At 38.5% G+C, this 23,043-nt stretch overlaps 1 protein-coding gene across 1 annotated transcript in view; it reads left to right on the plus strand.

The window, feature by feature from the left end:
* Positions 1–23,043, plus strand: part of DSCAM (DS cell adhesion molecule) — a 189,532-nt gene that overhangs the window by 110,766 nt on the left and 55,723 nt on the right. Inside the window, exons 6-9 of the mRNA XM_089910069.1 lie at positions 398–676; positions 4,676–4,951; positions 12,079–12,375; positions 13,133–13,408. Coding sequence (XP_089766195.1) covers positions 398–676; positions 4,676–4,951; positions 12,079–12,375; positions 13,133–13,408 — 1,128 coding nt within the window. The remainder of the gene's footprint in view (positions 1–397; positions 677–4,675; positions 4,952–12,078; positions 12,376–13,132; positions 13,409–23,043) is intronic.

Here is a 23,043-nt window from a genome sequence, read left to right on the forward strand (position 1 = left end):
AACAATGTATGAAGGTTCCAGTTTCTTCTCCACATCCTCACAAGCCCTTGCTATTGCTTGTGTTTTTTATTATAGCCATCCTAGTGGGTATGAAGTAGTATCTCACTGTGGTTTTAATTTGTATTACCCTAGTGTCTAATGATACTGAGCATCTTTCCATGTGCTTATCAGTCATTTGTATATCTTCTTTAGGGATGTAACTGCTTCAACCTTTTGTAAATTCTGAGAAAAAGAAATTTATATGAATAGTGCTTTTTTCTGTTCACATATATATATAATCTTAAAGATCTGTATCAATAGTTGGAATGATATATAGAATATGAATTATACACAAGGCCCTATGATTCTGAATGACCACTTTAACTCATATCTAATAGGCTTTTCTTTTCTTCTGCAGACCCAGCGAACTCAGCCCCGTCCATACTGGATGGGTTTGATCATCGCAAAGCCATGGCAGGACAGCGTGTAGAGTTGCCTTGCAAAGCGCTCGGCCACCCCGAGCCAGATTACCGCTGGCTGAAGGACAACATGCCCCTGGAACTTTCTGGAAGGTTCCAGAAGACCGTGACTGGGCTGCTTATTGAGAATGCACGCCCCTCAGACTCAGGCAGCTATGTGTGTGAAGTGTCCAACAGATATGGAACTGCTAAGGTGATAGGCCGCCTGTACGTGAAACGTAAGTTGGATGGTAACTTTTAGCGGTGATGGTGGAGCTCTTGTTACAAGCCGACCTCCGGGCTTTCTCTGTAGCCCCCACGAATCCTCACAGCAACCCTGCTGAGACCCACAGTAGTCCCATTTTACAGACGAGGAAATTGAGGCTCCAAATTCTCAAGGTTACACAGCTGGAGAGTTGGGAGCCACAGGATATATTTCCAAGATAACATTACCTAGCTGTTGAATTCAGAATGGTCAGCCTGTCTGCAAGTCAGTGGAGGGAGAGGGGCAGGGTGGTGCTGTCAGCAAAGGCAGTGGTGATCAGATCAAAGCAGTTGTCCTTGGCCTGTTTCCAGATGCTGCTTTAAATTTCTAAATGGGGCTGTTATCAGCTCTATAGAGGGCCGTATATAAGGTTGTTATTATCCAAATATTGGACTTGGACTCAATATTATAGATAATTTAGGCCAAGTATGGTAGATATATCTCATCTCTAATTGATTTGTAGTGACTGATGTGAGGAAGATGTTGAGAAGGACGCCAAAGGTAGACTCGGAAGAAGGAGGGGTGTGATTGCAGGGGGAAGCGCTCTAACCTAGTTGAAAAGCCTTAATTTTGCTCATGCAGAAACCAAATCAAAGTGGGTTACTCAAGATCACATGGCCAGAAATGAGTGTCAGAACTCTGGTCAAAATATATGGCTCTCAGTTGCCAGTATGCTATCATACATATCCGTATACATAAAAATTTGATGAACTGAACTGAGCAAACTGAATACGAGTCTGACATTGAAAAGGGAGGCATTTTCTTACCCTGGCTTTTTTCCAGCCTTATGCCTGTTTATGGAACTGCCTCTTCAGTGTCACCCTGGGTGTAGACAGCTTTAGCACAATACCAGCCCAAGTGAGTACATTTGAAATAAATATCCCAATGACTGCCTGGAATAGGCTGTCCAGACTGAGTCCTGCAAATGTCATTCGAACATGCTTAGGCTGAGATTAGAAAGAAAAGGAGGATAATGTCTGCACAGTTATATTTCGATGGCTGAAGAACCTTGTAGATGAAACAATGCAGCACTGGACAGCCAATGAGAATCACTCCAGTATGCAGGCTCAACCCCACCTTTCGTGGCTCCCCAGTTTCTGTTGAATAAAGTTTGTATCTTAGGATAGTATGGAAAGCATCTCAAGTAAAGCTGTACGGTCATACTTCTCATAGTTTTTCTTCAAAAAACCCTACTCCTGTGAGATCCAACTTCTTCCTATTCTCGTGCAAACCTGTTCCTTCCCTAATTGCAAGTCATGCTGTTCCCTCCTCATGTAATGTAAGACGGTCTTCAAGTACCTGAATGTCTAAAACTTCCCATCTTTCTAAGTCTAATGCAGTGCCTCATTCTCAAAACATCCCGTTTCCCTACTATTTTCTGCTCAAGGCTCAGAGTATTTTATTGCTTTCTCTGTAAAGGCATTTACCACTGTCTACATTTTAAAAGTTATTTGTGGAAAAGTCTTAATTCTGACTGCGCTTGTTTTCATCTTTGTACTCTGCCACGTCTGGAAAAGTTCCAGATATGCCTCTATTGCTCCCATCCTCCCTTCTGACTGTTTGGTCTCTCTTCTCCAGGCAGAAAGGATGCTCCTGGGTTCCAAATTCTGAAACTTCTTCTATTCTATCTTGTCTCTTTTCTTTTGGTGCCCTCTTTTACTTTACGGCTTCAAGTTCCCCCCCTCTGAAAACAGCCCTGAATTTGCATGCTCAGCTTCAGCCTCCTTGTTGAGTGTCAGGTGAGCAGCGTGTCTCCCAGTTTTATATCAGATGCTTAGCTGGCACTTCCAAAGAACAGTATCCCAAAGTTCTCTCCACCATCTCTCTACCATTTACCAGCCTCTTGTTATCCTAGACATCTTTCAGCCTCGAACCCTCCAAATGCAAACTTTAAGTCCTGGATCCTCTTTAAGACTTTTCTTTCATGTCCAAGTCCTGCCAAGTCCTAGAGATCGTATCTCACCATGTTTCTCAGCTGTGCTCTCCACCTCCACCCAGTTCTAGATCGAGTTGTTTTGTTTTTTAAATTAATTGTTATTGGAGTAGAGTTGCTTTACAATGCTGTGTTAGTTTCTGCTGTACAGCAAAGTGAATCAGCTATACGTAAACATATATCCCCTCATTTTTGGACTTCCTTCCCATTTAGGTCACCACAGAGCATTGAGTAGAGTTCCCTGTGCTCTACAGTAGGTTCTCATTACTAGATCGAGTTTTAATTGCACCTCAACGAGACATCTGCAATGCCCCTTTGCTGACAAGTTTCCCCACTGTCATCTGTCCAACACAATATGATCGATGTATTCTCCGAAAAATGTGTTTGTCTATAGCACTTACTTGCTAAAAATTCTAGAAAGCTCTCTTTAGCTCCCTCTGATTTGATTCCAAAATCTGGAGGTCTTTTGTGGTCTTGTCCCAGACTGCCTGTGTAATTTTTCTCCCACTGTTCTCCTTCAGAGACCTTGTGTTGCATCCAAACTGATCCAAAACTCTTCCTGAGACCTGGCAGTGCCTCATGCTCTAATTCCTGCAGTTCCCACTCTTTACGAGGCCCTCTCTTCATCCCAGCTGGCCTCAGTCCTATCCATCCTTGATGTCTGAGGACATTCTTTCGATCCTCTTCCACACAGTGTATGTCTCTAATGGACGCTTTGTGTTACTACCTTCCTTCTTGTACTCGTCTTATCCATCTGGAAGACTGAATTTCTTGAAGACTTCACAATGTGGTGACACAAGAAGTCAGTAATAACTGGGGTAAACAGCTGGGTTTTGCCATTTACCTGTTGAATGGATTTGGTTAAATTAATTGATCTCTCGGAATAATCGTTTCTTCTGTAAAATGGAGATGATAACACAAAACTTGCAGGACTGTGGGAAGACTGACTTAACTAATGTTCAAAAGATATTTGGTAGCTTTATGGCACATGCTAGTGGCACCACAAATGTTATTCATGTTTGTCTCACCTGTGAGTCTAACCCCATCCTTGGCATATAGTAGATGTTCAATAAACGCTTACGGCATTCAATTGGGTTTGCTGAATGAAAACATAGGAAGTCAAAGATGAGAGTTACCACCTATGCAAAGAAGTTAGCCTCATTTTAAAGAACAAAACCCTGTTTCATGGTCACGAATCCTAATATCTACCTGCTTTCTTACAGCCGTGTGTTACTGGCCCTGGTTAAGCCACATAGGGGAGGGGAGTGAGTATGTGTGTGTGAGAATGGCCCAGAGCAAACCCATCTGTGCCACGCTGGGAGGCGGCAAACAGGATTTAAATATTCAAATATTTCTGTCCTTGCTGGCAACCAGCGCATTGCATGTCTTACTGTCAGTGCGTTAACACTCACATTTACTCAGTGAGAGAACAATATGACCCATGTCAGTCTATTTGCTATACAGTGAAAGAAGCCCAGAAAAAAAAAAAAAAAAAACCGAATAGTGATGAGGGTGTTCCCAAACAAAATGGTGCACCATGAAATAATACTGAAATAAGAATATATGGAGTGTGTTCTTTTTTGAGGTTCTTTTCTTTTTCTTTTTGCAATGTCATCCCCTACAAAAGCAATAGAAAGATAACAGTCTTAACAAGAAATTTACTTCAACAGAATCTGTACACATTATCACTTACAGCAATTGTACATGGTAAATTAACTGTAAAAAAAAATGTTCTTTCTAAATCCCTCTGCTGCCTTAACTCTTGGAGTATTATAGGTAGAAGGCCTACCTAGTGCTATTTACAAGTCCCAAATTAAGACTGTATAACTTACATAAAACCTATTAACTTGTCAGCTCAGTTTAATATCTTTGACTACTCAGTGCCCTGTATGAGGAAAAAACCCACCTTGGCATATTGACAAATGGGCAGACAGTGCTTGCAAAGATGCCTTTGCCTGTCGAAAGTCCAGCATGTTGTTGAAATGATCTCTACATGTGTACCGTTTTTACCTTCTTTTTTTCTCTTCCCCAAAACTCCAGAGCCACTGAAAGCTGCCATCAGCCCCAGGAAAGTTAAAAGCAGCGTGGGCAGCCAGGTGTCCTTGTCCTGCAGCGTGACAGGAAGTGAGGGCCAGGAACTCTCCTGGTACCGAAACGGCGAAGTCGTCAACCCTGGAAAAAATGTCAGGATAACAGGCATCAACCACGAGAACCTTATAATGGATCACATGGTCCGAAGTGACGGGGGCGCGTATCAGTGCTTTGTGCGCAAGGACAAGCTGTCTGCTCAAGACTATGTGCAGGTGGTCCTTGAAGGTCAGTGGGCCCCATTACAGGGTTCGGCAAAAAAAGAGCCCAAACCCAGAGCCCAAACTCAGGAGCAAGAGTAAAGGGTGAAACACTGCTCTTAACTCACAGTGTTAAGATTTCTGTCTATCTGACCAGCTGATAATTCTACCCTAGTTTTTCAAGCTCAACTGGGCAAATAAAAGAATAAGTTCTGGTGAAATGAACATTGTCTATGGTAGAAGCAACATAAGTAACGTGATTTAACTTAAAGTTAATTAACATAAACGTTGCCCACTCACGTGTTTAAAGTTACTTGTCAAGAGATAGACCTTAGGGCTTCCCTGGTGGCACAGTGGTTGAGTGTCCGCCTGCCGATGGAGGGGACATGGGTTCGTGCCCCGGTCCAGGAAGATCCCATGTGCTGCGGAGCGGCTGGGCCCGTGAGCCAAGGCTGCTGAGCCTGCGCATCCGGAGCCTGTGCTCCACAACGGGAGAGGCCACAAGAGTGAGAGGCCCGCGTACCACAAAAAAAAAAAAAAAAAAAAAAAGATATAGACCTTAGAAACTTGAGATTTATGGTTTGTTTGACAATTCATTGTCCTCTAGACCAGGGTTTCTCAGGAGCGCTTGCTTTGGAAGGCTGCTTTATGCACTGTAGGATGTTGCGCGACCTCCCCTCACTAGATGCTAACAGCGCCTTCCTCCAGTGTGACAAACAAAAATGTCTCTAGACATTGCCAGGTGTCCCCTGGAGGGGAGAATAGCTCCCCCAAAATTGGTAAGCACAACTTTGGAGGCAACATTTAGAGCAACATTTCAATGTAGTGCTTGGTGGAGTGAAAAAATGGCTTCTGGTTTGCGGGGTTGTCTATTTGGGTCCATAGAGTCACAGATTTAGGTGAATGGAATTTTTGAAGAATTACCTTGTGTTATCATAATAGGTTTTAGGTATGTTATGTTGTTTTCTTTTCTTAACCGCCTGCTGCCTACTTACATCTTCAAGCTTATCAATCATCCAGGGAAAGAAGCTATTAAGGTAACAGTCAAGCGAGAGACATATGTTTATCACCAGATAATTGAACTAGCTTTTATCTGTGTATTTGCATGTCTTGTTGGAAATTGTGCCTTCTTATATAATTTAAAATTCATCTGTTATCAACTGATTAAAATAACTACATGAGTTTCATATAGCCTAAAGGAGGAAAAAAGAAAATCCATTTATATATGAAAATAAGTTTAAATATCTCTTGATGCTAAGAGTATATGAAACAGGCTTAGAATGACATTCTTATTTTGATTCGAGCATTTCCTTGAAGACAGTGAACATTTTAAAGCAGAGGCGAAATTAGCTGAAGGCATGGTACTCATATTAAAAGCCTGACACTGTGTTCCACATAATAATTAAGTGCAGACAGTAATCAATTTGCACAGAGCCAGTTTGCTAATGATGATGCCCTGTAGTCCTCACATAGTCACTATTTTTAGATTCTTTGTAGAAAAGGGAGAGATTACCTGTCTAGGGCTGGTTACCTTGGCAACCATCTCCTGTGACCAAAGAAAACCTAAAGAGCATATTGATAATCCATAATGATGTCGAAAGAGGTGAGGTTATCAGAGAGTGACAGCAAGAAAGATTTCAAAGACACTCAGGTCTTACTGGGAAAATAATGTCTGCTTTCATCTCCAAAAAAACCTGTTGCTTGAATAAAAAGAGGGGGCAGAGAAGCACACTGAGCCTACTTACGGATTTATTTGCTGCATGTCAGGTACCATTTAGGACAAGAAGCTTCATCTTATTTTTTCTCATCTGAAAGATGATAATGCTAATGTTGCCAAAGAGAGCAGAAATGGAATTACAAATACATTATCTAGTAACTGCCTTAAAATGGTGTCTAACTAGTATCCTTGTTACGACGTAACCTCCTGTAACAGCTATGGATTAACATGGATTATAAAAACTCACAATACTGTGAACTTAGAATGGCCATTGACATAATGTAGAATCTTGGGATATTTCCTATGAGGACAAAGAAACTGGAATGGAAGTTTAAAGAAACTGGAATCTAATAATTATAGGTTCAAGATCAGACCAGAACACCTGGAAAATGGAATCATAAAGAAGAATAAGAACAAGTCCTATTTCTGGAAATGATGGAGTAGCAAGTATCAGACTAACCTGCAAGAAGGTGAAAATTTTGAACTTTGGGAAAAGCAAAACTGTTTGCAGACACTGGGAAACACCCAGAAGCAGGCAGAAAGAATTTCATCCTTGAAAGAAGGGGAAAATATTAGGTGATTTCTACACTAATACCACATTTCCCCTGAGGATATTTTCCAGTGCTGGTGGGATGGGAAGGTGGGGAAACTAGAACACAAAAAGAAATGCAAAAACTACAGTCTTAATGAGATTGAAATGAATTTTTTGACTTATTCTTTTCAACATTTAAAAAAACTATCAATATACATGTCTATATACATCAAAAATAGACTTTAAAAGTTAAGGCAAAATAAAGATATTTTCAATAAACAAAAGCTTGAAGAATGTTATGCCAGAAGACCTACCTGCACACCAAGAAATGGTAAATGAAGTCATTCAGGGTGAAGAAAATGACCTAAAATGGAAACTCAGATCTATAGGATGAGAGTATGAGAAATGACAAATATGTTAGTAAACATTTAGCAAAATTGTTTTCTCTCTTTTAATTTCTTTAAACAGCAATTGACAAATTAAACAACTACGCAATTACAATATTGTGTTATAGAGTTTATAACATAAATAGAATAACACAGTGGACAGAATATAAATTAAATTCTTTGAAATCATTTGTTGCAAAGTTCCTCCATTTCACATGAAGAATGATAATTTTAACTTTTAGTAGATGTGATTAAAATTATATGTACCTATACATATGTATAAATTTGCATATACACATTAATGTTAATATATGTATAAATATATATGAAAATGGAAAGGCAAATATGGAATGAGAGAAAATATTTAACACAGACATTTATATATAATGTATAATATATATATACATATGTCTGACAAACATATGTAATTTTATGAGATATCTGACATATACACATGTAAAAGTAAACTTGTACTGACTTGTATATGTGTATGTATATACCTTGTATCCAGTATATATGTATATATTATATATATACTTGCATTCAGTAGACATAAAGAACTCCTGCACATCAATAACAAAGGCAAATAGTCTAACACAAAAATGGAAAAAGATTTGAGCAGACGTTTTAAGAAAGGAAATACACAAATGGCCAACAAGGACAGGAAAACATCACTTCCATGGTATTTGTCAAAAATGCAAAACTTGTATCTAATCACCAGGAAATATCAAACTGAATTTGAGCAACTGGCTACAAAGTAACTTCAAACATGTCAAAGTCAAGAAACGCAACAGAGACTGAGGAATGTTGCATAATAAAAGCGACTAAAGACAGATTCTAGGTCCATCCACCTCACTACAAATAACTCAATTTCGTTTCTTTTTATGGCTGAGTAATATTCCATTGTATATATGTGCCACATCTTCTTTATCCATTCATCTGTCGATGGGCATTCAGGTTGCTTCCATGTCCTGGCTATTGTAAATAGTGCTGCAATGAACATTATGGTACATGTCTTTTTGAATTATGGCTTTTCTCAGGGTAAGGGCAGGAATAAAGGCATAGACATAGAGAATGGACGTGAGGACATGGTGGGGAGGGGGAAGCTGGGGTGAAGTGAGAGTAGCATCAACATATACACATTACCAAATGTAAAATAGTTAGCTAATGGTAAGCAGCTGCATAGCACAGGGAGATCAGCTCAGTGCTTTGTGAACACCTAGAGGGGTGGGGTAGGGAGGGCAGGAGGGAGACGCAAGAGGGAGGGGATATGATCATATATGTATGCATATGGCTGATTCACTTTGTTGTACAACAGAAACTAACACAGTGTTGTGAAGCAATTATACTCCAATAAAGATCTATTAAAAAAAAGAGAGAGAGAGACTAAGGAGCCACCACAAATAAATGTAAGGTGTGAAACTGATAGAACTTGGGAAAATAGCTGTAAGGGACGTTATTGGTCAATCGGCAGACTTTGCATTAGATAACAGTACCCTTCCAAAGTTACATTTCCTAATTTTGCTGACTGTCCTGCGATTATGATAGGTTCCATGAGTGTGTAAAGAGGGCACACTCAAACATGGGTTTGAAGCCAAGAACGGGCAAAAGTAATGCATGGTGATAGAAATCAGAATGTGATCAGCTGTGGTGGGTGAAGAATGATTGAAAGAACCCCTAGAAACTTTGTGGGGTGATGGAAATGGTTTTTATCTTGATCGTTTTGTGGTTACGCAGGTATATATATATTTAACAAAATTCATTCTGTTTGTAAGCTTAAGATCTATACATTTAACTGTAAGTAAATTTTATCTAAAAAATAAAAGTGTAACTGAAGAAAACTTTCCTAAATAGATTTTTAAAAAAAAGGCTTGAGATTTCAGTGCTTAGTGTAAAAATCAGTGAAAAAATAATTCACAGCTAAACACATCCTGACAAATACATTGAATTGTAAGGTCAAATAAAATAACCTGAACATTCCCAAGCACCAGCAACTGGTTATGTACAAAGAGTAATGGTCAGCATCACATGTAACTTCTCTGTAAATTAAATGTAGAGCATGTTGAAGTCATGTCTGCAGTGTTCTACGGGCAAAAGCGCAGGTTCTTTATTTTAATATTATGAAGTTACTTTTGTCATCTTTGATAGTAAAAGAAAGATGTTTGCAATCCAAGGACCTTGAAATATACTACTTATGAATGCATCTGGGGGAAAAAAAAATACTTGAAGGCCTTCTCCAACCTCAAAACACTGAGTTGGAATGAAGAAGTTAAGATTCAGGAATTTGCAAATGAAAAGATGGTAGAAGGCTCTAGGTCTTAAGAAATAGGCTTCAGGGTTTTGTGGTGATGAATAACTCTTTTTTCAGGGATATTTGAAAATGTTAACCATTACCCTTCTGTGATGGAATTGCAAGATAACTTCAGTTTTATTTCCAGTTTTTCTTTGGTTTATATATACGTTCAAATTTTTCAACAATGAATACATATAATTATTATAATTAAAATTAAAAACTAAAAAAATCTGTTAATCATTATCTTTCACTATGGTTAAACCCTTGAAATTAGCACCCAAAAAAATTTTTTTTAATATCTCCTCCAGCAAGGTTTATTACCAGACTCAGAAATCCTGTTGCATGTGATCACAATCATGTCAAAATGGCCTATCTACGCCTAGAAAAAAAGTGTCGCTATGTTGATTTATAGTGCCTGCGGCTGGTAGACCCACTGGTAACTTTTCCTTATTTTGACTTTCATACATTTTTCTCTCTTTCTTTTCTTTAAAGGAAGCGCATATATATATACGTATATATATATATATATACACATATATATATACGTATATATATAAAGAAACATGTATTTGTGATTACTACCATATAACATGAGGCAGATAATCAATATATGTAATAGAAAAATAATGGAATATGAAAATTTGATCTTTGTCAAAAATAATGGAAATTGCTATGGAAACTTTCCTTAAGATTAAGCTCCTTGTTTGCCTGGGACAGTCTTTTTTTTTTTTTTTTTTTGCGGTACACGGGCCTCTCACTGTTGTGGCCTCTCCCATTGCGGAGCACAGGCTCCGGACGCACAGGCTCCGGACGCGCAGGCTCAGCGGCCATGGCTCACGGGCCCAGCCACTGCACGGCATGTGGGATCCTCCCGAACGGGGGCATGAACCTGCGTCCCCTGCCTCGGCAGGCGGGCTCTCAACAACTGCACCACCAGGGAAGCCCTCCTGGTATCTGTTTTATTCTCAAAAGTATTCCAGGTTAGATGATAAATTAATGGCCACCCTACTTAAGATGCTTATGGAATCTAAAATATGACATAAATGAACTTATCTGTGAAACAGAAACAGACTCACAGACTTAGAGAACAGACTTGTGGTTACCAAGGGGGAGGGGGTGGGGGGAGGATGTATTGGGCGTTTGGGGTTAGCAGATGCCCACTATTATATAGAGAATGGATAAACAGTACGGTCCTACTATAGAGCACAGGGAACTATATTCAGTATCTTGTGATAAACCATAAAATAATATGAAAATGAACCTATATATGTGTATAACTGAATAACTTTGCCTACAGCAGAAATTAACACATTTTAACTCAACTATACTTCAATGAAATAAATTTTTAAAAAAAGAAAGAAAGAAAAGATGCTTATGGAGATATTTAATAATACTGAAAGGGTCAAATTTGTTTAGCTTCTACCATTATCAAGGCCTTCATGAAAATTCACATGCAGTTATATGTCATTCAAACTATAAAACATGATTTCTTAGGAGAAAATTATAAAGATGAGATAATCAATCTCTTAGTTCCTTTTTCCTCTAAACAAGTTCCCAGTTGAGGGACTTCCCTGGTGGTCCAGTGGTAAAGAATCCGCCTTCCAATGCAGCGGGACGTGGGTTCTATCTCTGGTCGGGGAACTAAGATCCCACATGCCGCGGGGCAACTAAGCCCGTGTGCCACAACTACTGGGCCTGCGCACCACAGCTAGAGAGAAGCCCGCACACCACAGTGAAAGATCCTGCGTGCTGCAGCTAAGACCCGAAGCAGCCAAAACATAAATAAATTTCAAAAAATAAATAAAAAACGATTCCTCACTTGAGTAATCCCTAATTAACTTGGGGGAAGTAGAAAGCTAAAGCGACCATTGGAAGTGTGTGGGTTTCCTCTATGTTTATAACTTTGGGTGGGGATATACCAGTTTTGAATTATAAACTTCTTGGGAGATGACATTTTTTACCATGAACATCTGAGTTGCATTATCATTCTTGTTATGACTTCATCAAGAAATATATAAGAAAATTATTAAAGCTTGCTAATGCTGTGTTTACTTATTTGGAAAATGAAATTTTGTCCTGATTGGAACTTAGCTTTATCAATAAAACCAGACTTTTGAGTCATGTCTGAGAAGCAGTACGTGCACATCCTAATCATTAAATAGAATTACTCAGAAGTTGTTTAATTATTTGTATGTGCCACTTCCTTCTGTGATCTGTCTTCCCGCAGATGGAACTCCCAAAATTATTTCTGCCTTTAGTGAAAAGGTGGTGAGTCCAGCAGAGCCTGTCTCCCTCATGTGCAACGTGAAGGGAACACCGTTGCCCACGATCACGTGGACCCTGGACGATGACCCCATCCTCAAGGGCGGCAGTCACCGCATCAGCCAGATGATCACCTCCGAGGGCAACGTGGTCAGCTACCTGAACATCTCCAGCTCTCAGGTCCGGGACGGGGGAGTCTACCGCTGCACTGCCAACAACTCGGCGGGAGTCGTCCTGTACCAGGCTCGAATAAACGTAAGAGGTGCTTGTCAAATCAGCTCCTCAAAAAACACACATAACTCATTGTAGTGGAGAAGAAGGTTTCTGCATGCACCGAGCTGAGTCTTGGAATGCCAAAAACGGATTAACTGTCGCTTCCCATTTCCTACCCTCTGCTTCCTACTCAGGAATGGCAGTGATTGGGTTACTGTTGGAGGTGGCATTTTGGTTTCTTTAGTCAGCGTGTTCTCTTGTTTTATTCTTAGACTTGTCCACTGGAGCTTTCCTTTCCTGGTTTATGCTGTGCTTGCATGCTCTTTCCTTCCTCCTCTTCCATTCTGCTATGTCCATGGTAACCCTTCACATACCTGGTATTTAACTGACATTCACAGTGCAACATGGCATAACCTCCATCTTCATAACCGAGTGTACAGAGAGAGTTAAACAGCTGAATGGCTACCAGAGTTTTCACCGAAAGAGCATGACTGTTCAGTGCAGCTAGTTACCTTTTATTGATTAAATTGCCTTTTGTCCTATAATTCAAAACGTCTTAACAGAAGTAGTTGATAATTAAAGTATTTAACACTCACTCAATTCATTTGAAAGTAACAAAATTAAAAGGAAAAAAGATAAACCTTCTTGGTAGAAAATGCCAAATGCAGAAAAAAAATGTGCTTAACTGAAACAGATGTCCTTACATGAAACTAATCTACATTTTTAACTCAAGGAAAAGTGTACCCATTTCCACACATAAGAGGTACCCTTAAATTATTTTCAAGAGTTTCTCTGTGTCTCTCCAGGGCCTGCAAGCATTCGACCGATGAAAAATATCACAGCAATAGCAGGACGGGACACATACATTCACTGTCGTGTGATTGGCTATCCGTATTACTCCATCAAATGGTACAAAAACTCCGATCTGCTTCCTTTTAACCACCGCCAAGTGGCATTTGAGAACAATGGCACGCTGAAGCTCTCGGATGTGCAAAAGGAAGTTGACGAGGGGGAGTACACCTGCAACGTGCTGGTTCAACCCCAGCTCTCCACCAGCCAGAGCGTCCACGTGACGGTCAAAGGTAAGGCTGTCCCTCGGTCCCCACACAGCTCACCATGACTAAGCTCAACTGTTTCACCAGACCAACCGTTAGGAGTGGGGTAATCTCAAAATCTGCATATTCAGAATAGGACAGTTGCAAAGACTGAAGGATGGTAAGGTCCATTGGATGTTCTAATCTCTTTACCACTACATCTTCACCAGAGTGATGGTTGATGTAGTCTTCTTTTCACATGAACTTTTGGCTTGGTTTTCCAGGGGATTTGTGTTTTTATAAAATCATAGAAAAAAGAAACATATCATTGACTTGGTTATCTAGTTGTCTGACAGATTGTTTTAAAACACATAGCTGTGTTTTCCTAAAACCTCCTAAAAGTGAGTTCTTTTAGAAGCCAACTAGAAGAGATTTTCTATAATGGATGAGGACTTCAAACAAAATAGATGAGCAGGTCAAAGCAACAACATAGGAATGCTATGTTTAAAGGACTCCACAGAAAATTTTCCTGCCTTTTAAATTATTCTTGACACATGACACCATGACGTGGACTGTCATGGACTCTAACTGTCAAGATGAGTTTTGTAGATCATGCAGCTCAACCCCAATCTCCTTGTCAGTAAAGACCTGTAAGTGACAAGGCTCCCCCAGGGACATACAGCTTTGTAGTGTGGCAGACCCTTAGGGGAACCCATTTCTTCCATTTCCCAATCCAGTTTCCTCAAGTGAACATAAAATGAAAATTTTCAGTTATGTAAATAATTGCAGGAAACAGGTCATGGAAATAGCTCTAATGCACCAAGTAATACCAAAAATATGTGGAAACGGCCTCCTGCCCTGCTAAGCTGCCTGCCTGAGCTACACGGTTATCTCCCTAGGTACCAGTAATTGTCTTTTAATGTCCTGGTTACAAAGCTGGATAGGTTTTCCGTGGTCTTCCTCAACCACCTTTTCTCACAAATCCTGTTAGTTTACCTGTTTAGGGACACCTATAAATACACACACACACACACACGCACACGCACACGCACACACGCACGCACACACAATGTATTGTATTATGTTGTATATGTTAGGTAACATGTATTATGTATTACACATTACATACACCTGCATATAATTTTGAATTTTTTTAATAACCACATATCTTAAGAATTTTCTCAAATCATTAGAAATTCTTAGTAAGCCAGATTGGTCATAGCTGCATAAAACTTCATTTTGTGATTGTATTTATTTCTTTAACTATGATGGATGGAATATTTACGCTATGCCCGGTAGGTCAGTACCTCAGAAAATAAGTTCTACTTGATGACAAAGAATTTTCCCTAAAAGAAACCAACCCCAGGGATAAAAAGAAGCCAAGCAAAGACCATCAGTAGGGAGGGTGGGAGTGGGCACCAGATGGAAGGAGGCTGTCAGGTGTGGCAATCAGATAAGAGAGGCAGAAAACAGAATGCCCTCCAGATGCAAAATGATATTAAAACCAAAGATATCTATAAAACTTACAACAGCCAAATGATCAGAGATAGAGACGTGCCCGGCAGTCTCTAATGATAGCCTTCCAGATGACAGATTAGATGTCTCCATGGACCCTACCATATGAGAACATCACGCACTAAGAAAAATTTGATTAGAAAGACTTTAAACAATGGGTTTACCAAGAAGCTGGGAATACAAAACTTGCTAAAGAAATCTATATTCCACTGCTGTGCATTCATTGTGAGTTAATTTTTTGTGCACATGCCTGGGCAGCGGAGAGAGTATATACTTTTTGTTAATCGTTGCTTCAAAACATGCTTTCTTTTGTTTTAAGGAGCAATGTCTAAACTAAATATAAATACAGTTGGCTATTAATACTACAGTATATTCCACCTTACTTTTATTGAATTTTATCTTTTGGGGTAGACAAATGAAACTGAATATACGGCAGGCTGAGTGGATAGGGTTAAGCCTGCTTAAAACTGTGTAGGGCTTCCCAGGTGAAAAATAATAAATTCTGGACTCCTATATGTCAACCTAGGGCATACTTTTTGGAGGGAGTCATATTCACGTGCATTGCACTCTAGCAAAGATATTTAGAGTAATTCGATTTAAGATACCACTTACATTTCTTGCTTAAAATGACATCTAACTGTCAACATACAGTAACAGTTATACACCATTAACGATCTTAGCCTTTCCTCAGATGTCAGTAGTGAGTCGTAACCATATTAACTTCCGAGCATTTAAATTTGAATTTTAAAATGTTTTGAAATGAAATATGTAAATTAAATCACACTCCAGTGGTCAGGTTTGTAGCCCATCAAAGCTTTTAAAAAATTAATAACCTTTACTATTTTCAATTATGGTAAGAATTATGATAAGGGAGAGATAAGACATCAACTGAATTAGAGGAAAAGACTGAAATTTTTGACTCTCCCTGTGGAGCAGGATTGGAAGACAGTCTTCCTTATTTTATTTATATATATTCAGCTCCATTACCTTTGCGGTTAGACTACACAGTGAATACTGTATTCAGATCATTTTAGAAGAGCAAATATAATACCTCAAAAGTTGGCTTCATTTGGAAGTGGGCCCACTTGTTTCCATTAATAATGCTGCAAACTGTAAAACTAAACCATTTTTATCTTGTTTCCAGGAGGTTTTTCTTTAACACTAGAGTGGGGTGTGTGTGTGTGTATGTGTGTGTGTGTGCGTGCGTGTGTGTGTGTGTGTATGTAGATGACATTTGGAAACAATACTATTTTTCAGTCATGTCTTTTTTGCTTCTTTATTCCCCCTTCACTTATTTTGTATCATATGACTTGGGAAATTTAAAAAAAATCAAAGATTGATATAAATAACATTTTGATCATTAGTAGTGCCTGAAACTTAAGAAGTTCTAAACTATATTAGCGAGAAGTGCAATTTTGCTTCCTTCAAACATGTATGGAGAAATGAATGTCAAAATCTCTTTTTACACTTCATTTCAATTTAACAAGCAGTGTTACATTTAACACAGTTCAGGGCTCTTCCTGCCTCATTTTAGGTGCCACATTGAACTTGAACAGTGCCCAGTTGAATGTTCTAATTGCTAGGGACCAACACAGCCAGGAAAGTTAATTGGCTGCTAGATAAAAATGTCACCTTCTATTTGTATTTATATAAAACTTTGTCGTTTACAAAACACTTTCATAATTGTAATCTTAATTAATACACACAGTGAGTCTGTAATGTAGATAAAGCATCACCAGAGAAACAGAATAAGAGAGAGCAGGAGACCTGCTCAGGGTTGTCCAGTAATAGATTCAGGGCTCAAATACACATCTTTGCTTTCCAGTACCACCCCACAGTGTGTTTTTGAAAAGTAATTCACATTGCAGTGGGAAGCCAGGATTGAAGTGAGGAGAAATTAACTCAAAGTACCTGGGAAGAAAGCTGTTTAAAAAATCAAGAAAGGAGATTATCTTAGAAGAAAGGGTATGAGCTATTGAGTGCCTAACGTAAGAGAGAGGGAGAATTAGTTAAATTGAAAAGAGGAAAAGGAAGGAATGGATTTGGTGAGTGAGCATGGGCAAGAACCAGAGGACTCCAGAAGTTCTAGTCTGGATGATGGAAAGTCCAAGAATGAGAATCTAAAATATCTTATGAACGGTAGGCTTAATATCATGTGTCTGTGGACCACCATTCTGGATTCAGACCAGGGGAACTTTGATATAAGAATTTGGGGAGTGGGCTGAAATTAGTAGAGAGCAATGGTTGAAATTGTAACTTGGCAAGTGTGTCTAAGAAGCATCAAGCTTTTGGAATTGTATTTTATGAGTTTTTTTAAATTAACGTTTGCCAGCTTGTTGTATTTTTTAGATTCCACATATAAGTGATATCATACAGTATTTGTCTTTCTCTGTCTGACTTACTTCACTTAGCGTAATGCCATCCAAGTCTATCCGTGCTGCTGCAAATGGCAAGGGGTCATTCTTTTTATGGCTGAGTAGTATTCCATTGTGTATATAGATAGATAGATAGATAGATAGATAGGTAGGTAGGTAGATATCACATCTGCCTTATCCATTCATCTGCTGATGGACACTTAGGTTGCTTCCTTGTCTTGACGATTGTAAATAACACTGTGAACATTGGGGTGCATATATCTGTTTGAATTAGTGTTTTTGTTTTTTTCAGATATATACCTAGGAGTGGAATTGCTGGGTCATATGGTGGTTCTATTTTTAGTTTTTTGAGAAAAATACTACAATAAACTAGTGAGTAAAATAAAAAAGAAGCAGGCTCACAGATATAGAGAACAAACTAGTGTTTACCAGTGGGGAGAGGGGAGTGGGGAGGGGCGATATAGGAGTAGGGGATTTTTCAAAAAGATTATTATGGGATTATATGAAATCATGTGTGTGAAACTTTTGAAAATTATAAAGCATTATCAAATTTAAAGAATCTTTTATTCGATAAAAAAGTTAAAAAAATTTATATTTGTCAATAATGAGGTGAGATGGTGATGCTAGAAAGGAAATAAAAGCAGTGACAAAATTCACTCTTTCATATTTCATTTCATTTTCTAAATGTAGCACTTCCCAGTTCTAATTCGAGACAGGTTTTTATCGTTTCCTGCTTCAAACTGATGGAAGAGTTAGGTGTCGTTGACAGCATTTCCGACTCATGGTCGTGACCCTTTGTGTTCTGCAGCCTAACTGACACACTCTTCTGTACCATCCGGCAGAAAGATCCTGCTCTCACTGCAGCTTTTGATCATAGGGTGCATCTCACCTCGTCTGTCATCCTAGTGGCCTCACAGAGCTACTGTTGGTGCAGTTGGGGAAATGAACACCCTGTTAAAAATGGTGCTGAGAAGGCGTCTGCTTTCCTCCACCTCTCAGTGAGCGGCCAGGAACGTAGTCTTCTAATGACATCATCCTTCAAGGGCTCCTGACAAGCTAATGTCACTTGGCCCAGGCAGAGCTGCAGCTCTGTGCACGGAAACAACCTTGGCAGTGTCACCCACTCCCACTTTGTGACTGACGTTTGCTCATTTGCTCTTCCAGCCAGGGCACCATCAACCTCCACCAGGTTCCAAACCCAACTCTGTCAGGGATGAAGAGTCTTCTTCTCTTTACCACTTTCACTTTCTTCCACTCTCCTCTCTCCAGCTACTGGAATCATTTATAATACTGTTCATAGAAAACATAATATTTCGAGGTTATTTTTCTCTTTTAGGTGCCTCATTAAAGTTGAGCAATGTTTAATTTAAGGTCCTATTTGCTAGGGTCTTGTGTGACCATAAATTTTAGTAATTTGCAAAATTCTTGTATTGATTTTCAGCAACTACTTAGAGAGTGTACAGTTTCTATTGTGAGTAATATGGGAGAAAATAAAGCTGGTGGGGGAACATAAAGGCAATACATTAAATGTGTAACACTTTCGTGGTAATTTATGACTTCAAATGGGAATTTAAGTTCTCTTTGTTAATATAATATCCTAATATGGAAAAAGAAGGCTGATTATGTGGGGATTTTTCACCACCCCTCCTTTGTAAACTACCAAAGACGTACTCATGTTTAAATGTGTTTAAATGACTGTAGTTTCTCACCTGACCTGAGGAGAGGTGCTCTCACACTTCCACAGAAGAGAAGTTCTTTACTTTGGTTAGGATGTCAAGACTGAGTTCCAGACTCAGCTGGAGCACTTGCCTTCAAACAGATTTGTCCTGGAGATAGGTTGCTTTGTTATTTTTCTTCCAATCTGGAAAATGAAGCTGGTACCTTTCTTTTTTTTTTAACCTGTTTCTTGTTACATTTTAATTATTTTTTATTTTTAAAATTAATTTCTGTTGGAGTGTAGTTGCTTTACAGTGTTGTGTTAGTTTCTGCTGTACAGCAAAGTGAATCAGCTATGCATATACATATATCCTTTCTGTTTTGGATTTCCTTCCCATTTAGGTCACCATGGTACATTGAGTAGAGTCGCTCATTAGTTATCTATTTTATACATAGTATCAGTATTGTATATATGTCAATCCCAACCTCCCAATTCCTCCCACCACCCCCCTTCCCCCTTGGTATCCATACATTTGTTCTCTATGTCTGTGTCTTTATTTCTGTTTTGCAAATAAGAGAGGGTGTGGAGAAAAGGGAACCCTCACGCACTGTTGGTGGGAATGTAAATTGATACGTCCACGATGGAGAACAGTATGGAGGTTCCTTAAAAAACTAAAAATAGAACCACCGTATGACCCAGCAATCCCACTACTGGTACCTTTCTTTAAGGAAACACTATATTAATTTTTTTTTTTACAAATAACATCTCAAATTGGTTTACTCTAAGTAGACAAAAAGAACATGTATTTGATTTGCTATGAAGTCAAAGAATGCAAATTTTTATTCAGTTAAAATTAAAATTGTGGGAGAAATAAGGTTTTGCAATACTTGTTATGCATGTTAGACACAGGGACTCCAAGAAGGAGAGAATGAAGTGGAGATGAGAAAGGAAGAAAACATGACAAGAAGTTTACTCACACTTTCACTGCCTGACCCACAGTCAATCTCTCTGGATATACACACAGTTGTATGTGCACATAAACACACGCAGGGAAAAAAATTCCTTTGGTAGTGCTTAAGTGATAATGCCCTGATAACATTTTAATCAGAAAAATTTAAACTCATTAAATATGGACTAGTACAAACACAAGTAATTGTCAAAATGTATAAGTTCAACAGAATTTGTAGTTTATGCACATGCAATATATAACAAATATTTATTTTATTACATTTATTTATAAATATAAAGATATTACATTCACACATAAAGTATTCGTATGTGTTGAAATCATGTGTAAACATTTATGTGTGTTATATTCAAATGTAGATGGACTTAAGTATATATAAAATATGCCCACATATGTGTAAACAGATGATACAAGGATAGAACCTTAGGGATATAAATAAACTTGGGGTTCATCTAGACCAGCATCCCATGTGATACTCAACCTGCTCTTCGACTGTACTCAGATTTTTCCAGACTGTTTGCACGGGGTCTCTGCAGTGCCCCCAATGAGCTCTAAGCCCTTTCTGATTCTGCTTGGCCATGATAATCAGACGTTTCTTCCTCCTGTTGAATACAAATCTGTCTTCTCTAATTCTTCCTCTTCTTTCTGGTCCCATTGTTTCCTCTGGGGCAGCTCAGAGGAACTCTGCCCCTTCCCCATAGAAACTACCCAATGTGGGCCACGATGAGCCACTGCCTTCCTGACTCACCACCTTTAACATCCTCATTCGTTCAACTGTGTTGTGTACAACAAAGCTCAGAAACTGGTTTCCTTTGTAAGGACACATGGATGTGTCCATCTGCTCTCAGAGAAACAAGCCTTCTAGGAATTGTCTAATGTCTTAAAGAGGGAAAAGAGAATATCACCTCGATCCTGAAGATAAGGCTTCTTTGTTACAACCCGAGTCCCCACTGTTGAGACGTTCCTTTGGGCTCAAGAGCAAAAACCCAGGTGCTGATTGGTCAGATGGGAACTTTGTTCTGTTTTGTCAATATTTGGTTTATACCACACCTTTATCATCAGTTCATACAAATTCCCTATTTTGCTTTATCTTTTTTTGTAAACCATTCACCAATTCTGGTATTGTTCTTCCCTATTTCCATGCCACATATTTATGTTTACTTAATATATTTATCTTTTTTAAAACTTTTTATTTTATATTGTAGTATAGCTGATGAACAATGTTGTGATAATTTCAGGTGCACAGCAAAGAGACTCATCCATACATACACATGTATCCATTCTCCCCCAGACTCCCGTCCCATCCAGGCTGCCACATAACATTGAGCAGAGTTCCCTGTGCTGTACAGTAGGTCCTTGTTGGTTATCCATTTTAAATACAGCAGTACATGTCAATTCCAAACTCCGTAACTATCCCTTCCCCCATCCTTCCCCCCAGTAACCATAAGTTTGCTCTCTAAATCTGTATGTTTCTGTTTTGTAAATAAGTTCATTTGTATCATTTCTTTGTAGATTCCACACATAAGGGATATCGCATGGTATTTCTCTTTCTCTGTATGACTAAAATTAGAGCTACCATATGACCCTGCAATCCCCCTCCTGGCCATATGTCTGGAGAAAGACATAGTCCAAAAGGACACATGCACCACAGTGTTCATTGCAGCACTGTTTACAATAGCCAGGACATGGAAGGAACCTAAATGTCCATGGACAGAGGAATGGATATAGAAGATGTGGTGCATATATTTATCTTAAATACGCTTTCTATGCCCTTATTAAGATAAAGATAAAACCATAAAAGTAAACACTTAGGTTGTCTCCTAGATCTTTGACTCTATATATGATGCTACAATGAATATCCTTGTAGATGTGCCTATATGTAATACTAAGTATAGGATAGGAAATAGAATTGTTACATCATAGAATTTAATTTCACTAATGACTGAATAGCACTCTCCAAAATTCCTATGCTAGTTTATGCCACCACCAGCCATGTGTAGAAGGTCACAGTTCCCTATATCTTTGCCAATAATTAATATTATCTGCCCTTCTAATTTTTTAAGTATAATGGATGTAATGTTTATTTTAATTTCTTCCATCACTACTGAGGTTGAGCATCTCTTTATATTCTTTTTGGGTATTTGGGTGTCCCATCTATGAATTTCCTTTACCCATTTTGCCATCAGTCTTCCTGCTATTTCTTCCTGCTTTGCTATAGTTCTTTAATGTAAATATGAATCTCTTGTTACTTATAAATAGTTGTGAGTATATTTTCCAAGGTCTCTTGACTCTTTATCTTTGATTGTCTTCATTGGGATCTGGTTTAAGAAGACTCTGGGCTCATGGAAGATCCATGCCTACATTTTTTTTTTCTATATTTGCTCTATGTTTACATTCCACTGTCCACATTTAGGTCTTCAGTCCACATTGAGGATTGGGGATATAGTAGAGGTGGGTGTCCAATTTTTTCTTTATTGATTGAGTCAGTATTCCTAATATCATTTATTAAATAACCCATGCTTTCCACTCTTCTACATATATCAAGATATGGTGGTGTGGACAGAGGTCATTTTCGTTCTGTGAAATGTATTGAAACTTTCTTTATGGATGTTTCATATATTAATAAATGTCTGTTTTTTCATATATTTGTTGGGCATAGGTTTGTATGTGTTAGATTAAATTTAATAATTGTGTTATATCTCATCTCTAGCTTTGCCAATTTTTTTATTCCTTTCATTGACCAGTGATCAAAGTGGGTGTTAATATTACCAAATGTAATTGATTTATCTATCTTCTGCTATAATCTCTGGTAATTTTTTGTCTTATATTATCTATTATATGATTGATAATTACTCTTCTTTCCTTCTTTGTGCCTGGTAGATCTTTTCCCATTTCTTCAACTCCTGCTTTTATGTAGCTTTTTATTCTGTGATGTTGCTTGAACCCAATTTTTAATCCAGTGTGTGTGTGTGTGTGTGTGTGTGTGTGTGACTTTTGATGCGTGTTTAACACATATATGTTTATTTGAATTGATTTTATATCAAAAGTTGTTTTAGTCAGATTATTTTATATTTTCCGTTTACTCTCGACTTCTTGTTCTCTCTCTTCACTTGGCACTGAACAGGATCACTCAAGTATTGATAATTAGGTTTACAAAAAGATCTGTTGA

The sequence above is a fragment of the Delphinapterus leucas genome, chromosome 4 (genome assembly GCF_059928025.1).
Source record: "Delphinapterus leucas isolate spDelLeu-1000000601 "Yukka" chromosome 4, BTC_Dleu_Yukka2, whole genome shotgun sequence".
Classification (NCBI taxonomy): Eukaryota; Metazoa; Chordata; class Mammalia; order Artiodactyla; family Monodontidae; genus Delphinapterus; species Delphinapterus leucas.